This window comes from Phallusia mammillata, chromosome 2 (genome assembly GCF_965637545.1).
Source record: "Phallusia mammillata chromosome 2, kaPhaMamm4.hap1.1, whole genome shotgun sequence".
Taxonomy (NCBI): domain Eukaryota; kingdom Metazoa; phylum Chordata; class Ascidiacea; order Phlebobranchia; family Ascidiidae; genus Phallusia; species Phallusia mammillata.
In genome coordinates this window covers 15573990-15583977 of record NC_137253.1, presented here as the reverse complement: position 1 = coordinate 15583977, position 9988 = coordinate 15573990, and the positions used below count along the sequence as shown (strand labels likewise).

Here is a 9988-nt window from a genome sequence, read left to right as displayed (position 1 = left end):
GATTGACAGCACGTGAAGTCACTGAGGGTTGTTCAACGGACGCTTTAAGGATGAAATTTCCCTGTAACAAGAAACAGAAACAGCAGCAGGTGACCAGTTCCACAATATATGCAATATCTAACCCAAGAGCTCAAGACGTTATTACATTTAAAGAACAAGCATTGTGGGTGTGTAGATTACAAAGTGAAAAACAAAAACAAAAAGTAATGCAAATTTATGGGTGATATAAAATATTATAAATAGTGCACTAGGTCATGCAGTGATATGTACAATACACATGGCGGCGTAACATTAACGTTAAAAGAGGCGACGTCAGTGATATGAAAAACAAACAAAAAACAAAAGTGCACTCCGTGTTACATCGACAACTTTAGTAACGAAAATACAGGGTTACTTTCCGCAATTGGCAAAAAATATAGTGTGGTTGTATCAAGTGTGCGTTGATAAGTGAGACTTTGTGGAGTGGAGGCCTGAAAACTAGAAAAGCGCTTCGCTGAGAACCAAACGGCTACATTCCAGTTTTAGGTTGCTATCACATCATGCACATAAAAAGAAGTGATAATTGTAATAAATTGCCTTGTAGAATTCGTATTCCTAAGGTCTTCTGGAATACTATTCCATATTTTTGGGCCAATGTATTGCATCGATTGCTGATTTGTATAAGTGCCATAATAGGGTATGAGGTATTTGGAGTTGGCACGCGTGGTGATGCTTGGAGTGTTAATTTTGAAGTAATCAGCAAATGCGGATGGAAGCATATCATTGTTATGCTTGAACATAAATGTTGAAACCTCAATTATATATATAGCTGATTTATTGTAGGTAAGCCGTTATTTTTCATAGCATCTTCAATATTGCTAGAGCCCTTAACACCAAATATGATTTTTATAAATTTATTGCAGATACCCTGTAATTTTGCGATCAGAACTGACTGACCGTGATGCCAGTTTATTATACAGTAGCGAATGTGTGACATAATAAGGGAATGATACAGGCTCAAAAGTGTGTCCTTATGTAAGTAATTTTTAATCTTTGTCACGATTGCAAGGTTGCGCTTGCATTTTTGATAAATTTTATCAATATGCTCCTTCCAAGACAATTTTTCATTGTTAGCATTAATTAGCATACGTCACTTGCTAGATTAGTTTGAAGGAATGATTTTTCTGTGAAAATTTATAACTTTTTTGACACAATTAGCAAGTCAAAAAAAGTAGCCGAAATGGTTTATTTTGAAGCAAATCTTTCGGTAACATTTTTAGTTTTATGTTTGGTGGAGAACATCTTAATCTCTTCCCGTGACTGCAGTCCTTAAGTTCAGTTTTGACTTTACTCTGTAAAACGGTGCAAAGTTAATATTTCCATTTTGGTGTAGTAAAATCCAAGGTGACCCCAACAATTTCGGCTATGTTTGGTTCTATCAGATTGTCTTGCACCGCTCAACGATCTAATTTATATCGCCTTTGAACATTTACCCAGTAGCTACGTTGTTATTGGGTATAATGTCGGGATTCGGATTGAAACTTGAACAGAGCACGTTTGTAGCAACCGTATTTACGCAATCGTTTGACAATGTTTTTGTTTAAAAAAAATTATAGGCGGCGCTGAGCCTCATCAAGGGTTTTTGGTCAGATTTTTTCATACACTTTAAATTACTTTCGTGATTGTAATTTGTCACTTTATCGTCTCACATTCAGTAACAGTTTCTCGTGTGTCCCTGTCACGTGAACAGATAATTCTTCACGATTGAACCAAATTAGTCCAATGTTTCCGAAGGTGCACGTTACACACAAAAACTTTGTAAAGTTTTTTAGTTCAGCTTTTATTGTGGAAGATGTTGCTGCTATTTTAAGTCCATAAATAACCCTAATCTACCCCTACCCGCCAAGTTGCAAATTGATGTCGCAAAGACATGAGGAATTTCAATAATTCATGTCGGCATCTGTCTCGACTTACCACGAAATCAGGCTGCGTGTGCCGACATGCGAAAACTGCACATAGCTAGCGAACAGTCGGTGACCTACTTTGTTTGCACACGTCAATCACTCAAGCAAACGATCCAACGGCGATGAAGTTCTAGAACTGTCGGTATCCGGTATAAATAAACTTACCAAAAAACTATTTTTTGCCCTGTTTTTGTGTGAAAAAAATCACTCAATAGAAATTTTGATTTTCGAACTTTGTACTATAGACGCAAATGCAGAAAAGTTGGCGAAACTGCCAACATTGGTTTGTATGCAAAAATTGGAAGTTTATCACGGCATGACGTGATGTTTGTGGCGCCAGAGCAATGTCTGCGTAGAAACTTGCTCACGGGAGCACCGTACCTTGCTAGGCACCGTACCATTTAAAAAATGTGCATGAAATATACAAAGCAACACAAACAAAGAGATAAAATCGTATAAAAAGCACCACAGCCAGTTCAAATAGCACCAATATGTACCAAAAAAGCGCACATTTAAATGACCATAAAAGTAGGAAGTGTACCATAAATTTTTTTGCTGCTATATGTCTTTAATTGCCAGTGAAAATCAACTTTGTTGTTCTTTAGGAATAGTATTGCATGGAATTGCTCGATAGAAATCAGCACAAAACCAAACAACAGTGGAAACTTGTTTTTGTGGTCGGTTTTAGCATCGATTTGTATGTATAGTACATGAATTAAAACTGTGCACCAAAAGCAAAAAACATATATTTACAAACAGACTATAAAAGTAGCTGGAAAAGCTAATACACAAATAAAATCATGTGCACGATACGCACATTCAAAAGCAGCACAGTTTTTTAAATGTTATTTAAAAAACTTCATCATTTCCTTTGAAAGTAATATAAGTCCATTCCATTAAAAATGACATTGATTAAGCTCGTTACACCACATGGGAATACCCATGTCGAATTTGAGCATACTCCACTGGTTCTTCAAATTGCGGCCTTCTGTGTCCTGCAAGTAAGCATAAGAGTTATAAAACAGGCAATTTTAACTAATCAATGAATGGTATTAGTGATTGCAACCAAGGGAACCTTCACTTTCTTGTTTAATTGACTACCAAATAAGATGAAAGTGCAGCAAATATAATTCACAGTGGTATACCAGTTTTTTTTTTTTTTTACACTGGCAGGAAAGTAGAATATTTAATACATATTGCTAGTTTGCTACCGGATGACACTATTAAAAAACTGTATTGCAACCTGTGGTATTTATCCAGCAAACAAACACAGTTTGCCAAAAATCAGAATATTTACTTTTCACAAACATCAGATTTGGGGCCAGTAGTTCTAGTTTTCTTATTTATTATTATTCCTTACAATCAACAAAATAAAAAACTGAAAAAAAACTAGTGGGTGTCTCTCTTTTTTTCAATCCACCATAAATGGTATGAAGGTAAATTTTACACACCTCCTTGGTAACCAGTATGATCGATTTCTGTGTACTTAGGCTCGTGCTGTGGAAGGCTGTCCATACGCCTCGGTGGCTGCCGACCCTGTATAAACATTGTTGAAGGATCACAATTTTACATTAAACCTAAAAGAAAACTTGCACACAAAAAATGTTGTAACAGTATTACACTGACTTTAACACAAGAACAAAACAAAATATGCAATAGTCCCTTTTGGAATAAATTTGGGTTTAATATAATCTGTCCTGAAACAAATATTTTATACTTTTTCTTGTGATTCATGATAACCTTAGTCCAATGTCTAAAAGGTTATCTTGTATTAACAGTATACCAGACAATGCCCTAACTTGTTTTTACCGAAGTAGCAAAACTTACAGCTGGGTATCCAACATATTGTGGTTGGTATCGATCATCATATTCCTCACTGGGGTAACCCTGGTATCGTTCATCCTGAATCAGTTGATCCTGTAAAAACTATATTTAGCAACAGATAAAATTTAAGCAAACAAGGCTAAAGTTTATTTACATCATCATCATAGTCATTTCCTGGTGGCGTGTCATATCTCACATTCTGCCTTGGATTAGGTACAGGTGATTCCTCCTTCCTTGGCATATTGTTTTCACTGCGGCTTTGTCGGTGAGCTGGGGAAGTGCTGGGACGTTTTCTGCGATTCTGTGTAAAATGTGTAAAAAAAAAAACTATCAAAAAATCATCTTTTTAGGTACAAAAGGGTTTCCCCAAGCCAACAAGATAACAAAATCAACAAATAACAGATAATAATGGTTATCTGTGACTATGATGTTTCAAATCAAAATTCGTCACAATAAAAGGAAACAAAATGATACAAAACAGGTGCATGAAGTTAGCATCCACATATTGGTCACTTATTTACTGACAGACATTACAAGTAAACATCTGTTCCACAAGAAATTTATTGATTTTTACTGCCAGAATCAAGAAATACTGCCTTCTAAGCATGGGGCAAATGTATAACACCACCCATTAAATGTAGACAATGCTTTACAAATGCTGTTTAATCAGTGTGATAGACAGATTAACAGATAATCTGTATATGTTTAAGCTTTTTGTCACCCTTGTGAAATACAAAGTGAAGCAAAAAGGAGAAAAAGTATGAAGCATTGCCCATTCATGGTCTGATGAGCTCAAGTGCTGGTTGGTATGCGTGATTTTACTGAACCCATTCATTTCACAGCAATTAAGTTTGTGGCCTGGAGGGAAGCTTATAACCGCTTCCAAATCATTGATGACAGCCCAAAAACATCAAACGAATGTTGTCACAAAACAGAGCAGAGTGGTTATCAATAGCACTTGTCAAACATGATGTGGTATGAATGTTTGAAATTTATGCAGTTTAATCAGTAAACATAAAAAATAAAGTGCAAAAAATAAAACAAAAATAAGACTTTGACTTCATGCAACCAATAAAACATGCTGGTCATGTTGGGCTTGTACTAACCTCACAAACTGAATGTCTCCAGTATGGCTGTTTCAGAGCAACAATTTAATTTAATGCAAGAAAAAAAAAAGTAGTAGACAAAAGTATACTAAATTATATTGCCATACTAGGTGCAAATGTCAAAGACAAGTTACATTTCAGACATATAAAATCTCAGTACTGTAAAAATTTCTACTAGTGGTCTATTTGAGGAAAATAATGTAACAGTAAATACTGTGTGGCATTAGAAACCAAAAACAGTATTTTTTAACAAGTTGAAAAAATACCATATTGAACTTTGTTAATAAGCTTTGTAAATAAATCTACTTCGCCATTTGTCAGACATTTTTTCTGCTGTAGCACAGGTAATGCTAAACGAGTGTTATCAAATAAATACAGCAACCCAAAACTATTTCTTGCCTGAAAGTTTACTGAGGCGCGACTGACAATGCCACCAATTTCAGCATTGTCCTGTCTGTCAGGGTCAACCAGGTTTGTTGCTGGGTTCACTTCTACATCAACATCATGATTTCCTTCATCTGAGTCTGATTCACTGGATGTATCGCTGCGATCCATCTTATCTTCTGGAGGAGGTCCCGATGGACTTGGAGGTCGGTTTCTGTTTAGGCTTTCATTGGCATGCTCAATAGTTGGACGTGGACCACCACTGTAAATTTGTACATAGCTAAACACCTGCCTGCTTTAGACACACAAAAAACAAACAGCCAAACATTATCCAGGACAAACTAAAAATTAAAGGAGTGGCAGGATGCCATATTTTTATACCACACATTCAATCAGTATTAGGTTATTATCTCAGTTGGCATGTTGTGTTTACCCAAATTCCGTTAAGAACAGGCAATACATTGAAAGAAAAAAGTTAATTTTAAAGAGAAAGTAACTTGACGTAGTAATCCCAACTGGTAATCCTCTTATATCCATGTTTGGTGACTCAGAAAATCGAGTGTAAAAAATGTCTGATAATCTTTGTAAGTTGGGACACACTTTATTAAACTAACAAATAGTAAACCTCTGGCAAAATTTACCTGTTCTCCTTGTAAATCATTGAGGTGCCAGAATATTGGTAAGGACCAGTGTCTTTTTCTCTTGAAGGTTTCAACAAAAATACATACACTAGCAGCACAATTATAGCAAGGAGTGCCAAACCTCCAATTACACCTCCAACAATTGCACCCACATTGCTTTGTTGAGTCACTATAAAACAAAAAAATAACTTTACCAGTATATTGAAGCAAACCAGTTAATAACTAGAAAGGTGGCTTTCTGATATACTTCCATTTTATATATTCTATACGATATTTACCAATTTACTATACACATCATTTGATCTACATACATGATTGTTTTTGCAAGCAAAAACAGATGGGTCCCCACAAGCGTGTTTGTGCAGATTTAACGTCCTGGTTATTTTTAGATTCTTAAGAAAAAACTTGACCAACTTTAGCAATAACCCAGCTTTAAAAGTTTTGTCCTTAACTTTTTGCATCATTATTATGATATAATTACAAAAAAACAGTACATAAGAATGGGAAAAATACTTTTAATTTAATCTCATGCTTTGACCTTGATATTGTCGTTCAAGGTCAGTTTTTAACACAATTTTCCACAACTGAAAATGTGCTTGATACTTAATAAAACGACATAGCATAGCTGCGCAAAAACAGCTGATTTCTAATCACCGAAACGACTGTCTCGTAAAACGTCTGTCCGGACGTCAAGCTGAGCAATCCCGCTGCATTCACCCGCCTTAATCGTAAACAAGTGAATTACTCCCTTGAGAGTTGAGACTTCTATCTGACTGACAGTGTACACATATATGGGCTATTTGGCCGATTAAGGCAAAATTTTAAGTACTGAACGAATAACCTACTGCAAACAATTGTCTCACATTTCAGCACATTAGGGCTTGTATTTTTGGCCTAAAACTTAATATTTGGGGGTTTAAGGGGTGAAAATGGTTGAATCAAAAAAAAAGATACAAAATTCTTATCTGATATTGCACCAAACAACACAGCATATCACTCAGAGATGCTGTACTTTAGTCAGTACAGCCATTTTCAAAAAAATACGTTTTGGGGGCCTGCGGGTGAACCGCTGGGTCATTTGGGGTCAAACTTCAGGAGGATCAAATTTGGATTAATAACTAACATTTGTGTAAATTTTATTAAATTTGGAGCACTCTTTCTTGACCAAACGCGTTTAACAAACCAGCGTTAGACAGAAAAAAGAAAGAAAAATACGGACAAAAACAATATGTGTCCCCTTCATAGAAGGGGACCCATAACTAACCAAACCACCAAATATAAAAAACATGTGTATCAAGAAACAATATGGAAGGTTTGTTTTCTGAAAAAAGTTTGACAATATGTAGGTTTGGAATCTGTTTTTTATGTTGAAGCCAAACCAAGTTTCTCACACATGTCTCCTTTTCAAGCCAGAAAGGAAAACAGTAAGTTATTCATCAAATATCTTGTTACAGTGTAACCTGAACCTTATTTAAGTGCACAATACAAGCTCGGTACAGAGAAACAGGTTTACCAAATAGTTTGTGCCTAGTATAATAGTATAACGGGCATACAACATGATCAGCACCTAATATGTAGATGGCATGTCCAAACAAACTTTTTATAATTTAACCAAATGTCACAAATGTTTGTTAACGTCAAAATATGGTAGCTGTAACTAGTTAAGTTTTTATCAGAATTAGTAGAATACATTATCATGTTGTTTACAAAAACACAATAAATAAAAACATCTCCTTTTTAATTTTTCATTTGCACAAACAGGAATTATGTGCCTAAATAACAACAACAAAAGTTCTTACTTTCCACGTAGGTTACAGCAAAAGCAGTTGTAACAGTTGTTCTTTGGTTTGGACTAATCCCATTGCTTGCAACACATGTGTAGGAATCATTGCTTCGCGAAGGATCTTGTGGCGAAATCAACATCACTGTTTTTCCACGAAACGTTGAGGTTGGGGCAATCGGTGGCATCAACCATGTTATAGTTGGTGGTGGGTTACCTTCTGATTCACATGTAAGACCATCTCTGTCATTGTTAACAATAACAACAGCCTTTTCTGGAGGATCTAAAACGTCAAGTTAATGATAACTTTTATAGGACGTCGAAACGTCGATTGTTTACAATAAAACTGCTGGATGAGCAATACTTGGTCATACATTATGCCTGGCAGCAATAGCTTATTTAATGATAACTTTGTTTGTCCCGTTGCAAAAAAAGACATCCAACTTACATGTCACATTTAAAACAACTACTCTATTGACGCTTTCCTCAAAAGCAGGGTGCTTTACAACACAAAAGAAAGATTTTCCATTGTAAAACTTTGTCGGACGAATATGGAGCACTTTTTCAACAGTCTCCCCTTGTGCTTGACTTGAGGTAGCAATATTTGATCTGTAAATAACGATCTTGGGTTTTAAAAAAATACAAATGAAAACCTAAAGTGAAAAACTTACGTTGATTCATTAAACTGCAAGTTTCTGTCTGTAGTCCATTCAACACTGGCAGGAGGTTTTCCTAAAAGTAAATTAAGGTAATTTCATATTTTTAAACACATAAGAAACATACCATTTGAGGCTGTACAAGCTGCAGCTTGAAGTTCCCCAGAGCCAGATAGAAGTGGGTCTTCTATTTTTCTAACTTCCACAGTCGGTGTAACTGTTAACAGAAACAATGCTCTTATTGTAAGTTATAAATACAATCCAGTTGCAACTTACCATACACAGTTAGATTTGTTTCAACAGAAGATGGCACCAAACCAAATGCATTAGGCCTGCAAGTATAGACACCCTCGTCTGTCAAACTTACACTACTTAAGGTTAAAGCACCGACAGATGTAAATCCAACTCTTCCCTGATAGCTGCCATGGACAGTCCCTAAAGCTTGGTTACCAGGCTACAATGAAAAATGTGATGACTTTGTTAAGTTTCATACATAGCTTTTGTTTTTGTGCAAATTCAATTTACCTGATACTGACAAACAGAAAAGGGTTGTTTAGGTGGAGAAGTAGGAGGAGGAGTAAACACCACATCAACAAACAAGCTCTCATATCCACTGGCCATAGTTGGATCATAACATGGCATAGAAGTGTCTCTCCCCATGATTGCAAAAATTTCATCACTTTTAACTGCCAAAAAACACACAGATGTAACTTTTTGCCTGTCATTCATTACACAAACATGCAACAGATTTTACAGTTTATACATACCTGATACAGCAAAGATTGAAACCAAGGTTAAGATAAAGTGCATACATTTTAACTTTTTTCTTTGCATTTTCACAATAAGTAATTTTTTGCTTCACCTAATTCTGTACAAAAAATATGTGGTGCATTTTTTCCTTCAGATTAGTGTAGAGTTTGCCCAATATATATTTTAGAAAATTTTTAAATGCCAGTCCTGAATTTTTCCAATGCATATTTTGGATGTGACCATGTAACATAACATGTGTAAATTTTAATGTGATAAAATAACTTATAGTTATTGTACATCAAATATTGTACAATAAACATGTCAGACAATACAAATAACCAAAAAAAACTGGTAAAAACTATTTGAAAAAATATGATGTTCATAGTCAATGATATATTTTCAATGTTTGTATTATTTTTACAAGATATATTTTTAAAAAAGTTTCTGTGCTGGCATGCATAAAAGGCACTAAGTATTGTGCTAAAATTTTAGAAATATGAATTGTATTTATTTTTGAATTATTGCCATATGCTAAGCAGTGGTGGGATTCAGCCGGTTCACATCGGTTCTATAGAACCGTCTCACAAAAGTTTATGAGATCAGCGAACCAGTTTGAATTACTGATTACTGTCAATGGACTTTTTGTCCCAGAACTGGCTGAAAAATATGACTTTTGTGATAGAACCGGCTGACAAAAAATTTGAATCTCACCATTGATGCTAAGTATTTTATAATTCTTGTGAAAAATCTACATTTGATTGTTGAAAAATTGCAAATCATGTTGCATTTAATTTTGATTCTAAAGCACACTAGGTGGATTGTAGGGTTCATTGATAAGTCGGTAGTCATGCTTGGTTGTGACTAGAGTTTCTTCTCGAGAAATCTCGAAAAAATCAAGTCTCGA

At 35.2% G+C, this 9988-nt stretch overlaps 1 protein-coding gene across 3 annotated transcripts; it reads right to left on the bottom strand.

Moving 5' to 3' along the window:
- Positions 1-2161: 2161 nt before the first annotated feature.
- Positions 2162-9202, bottom strand: LOC145213735 (uncharacterized). 3 transcript variants are annotated; one of them, XM_080082120.1, is made up of 14 exons: positions 9102-9202; positions 8860-9020; positions 8611-8788; positions 8462-8551; positions 8350-8410; positions 8127-8287; positions 7698-7961; positions 5899-6067; positions 5273-5519; positions 4874-4900; positions 3922-4068; positions 3771-3869; positions 3395-3479; positions 2162-2938 (listed from the first exon to the last, which is right to left on the bottom strand). In XM_080082120.1, exons 1-14 carry the CDS (start codon positions 9166-9168, stop codon positions 2865-2867), a joined length of 1830 nt encoding a protein of 609 aa, XP_079938246.1. In that variant the 5' UTR covers positions 9169-9202; the 3' UTR covers positions 2162-2864. The 3 variants fall into 3 exon arrangements, with proteins under 3 accessions (XP_079938246.1, XP_079938247.1, XP_079938249.1); XM_080082121.1 differs by having other exon boundaries at positions 3771-3860; XM_080082123.1 differs by lacking the exon at positions 4874-4900.
- Between the last annotated feature and the right edge of the window lie 786 nt (positions 9203-9988).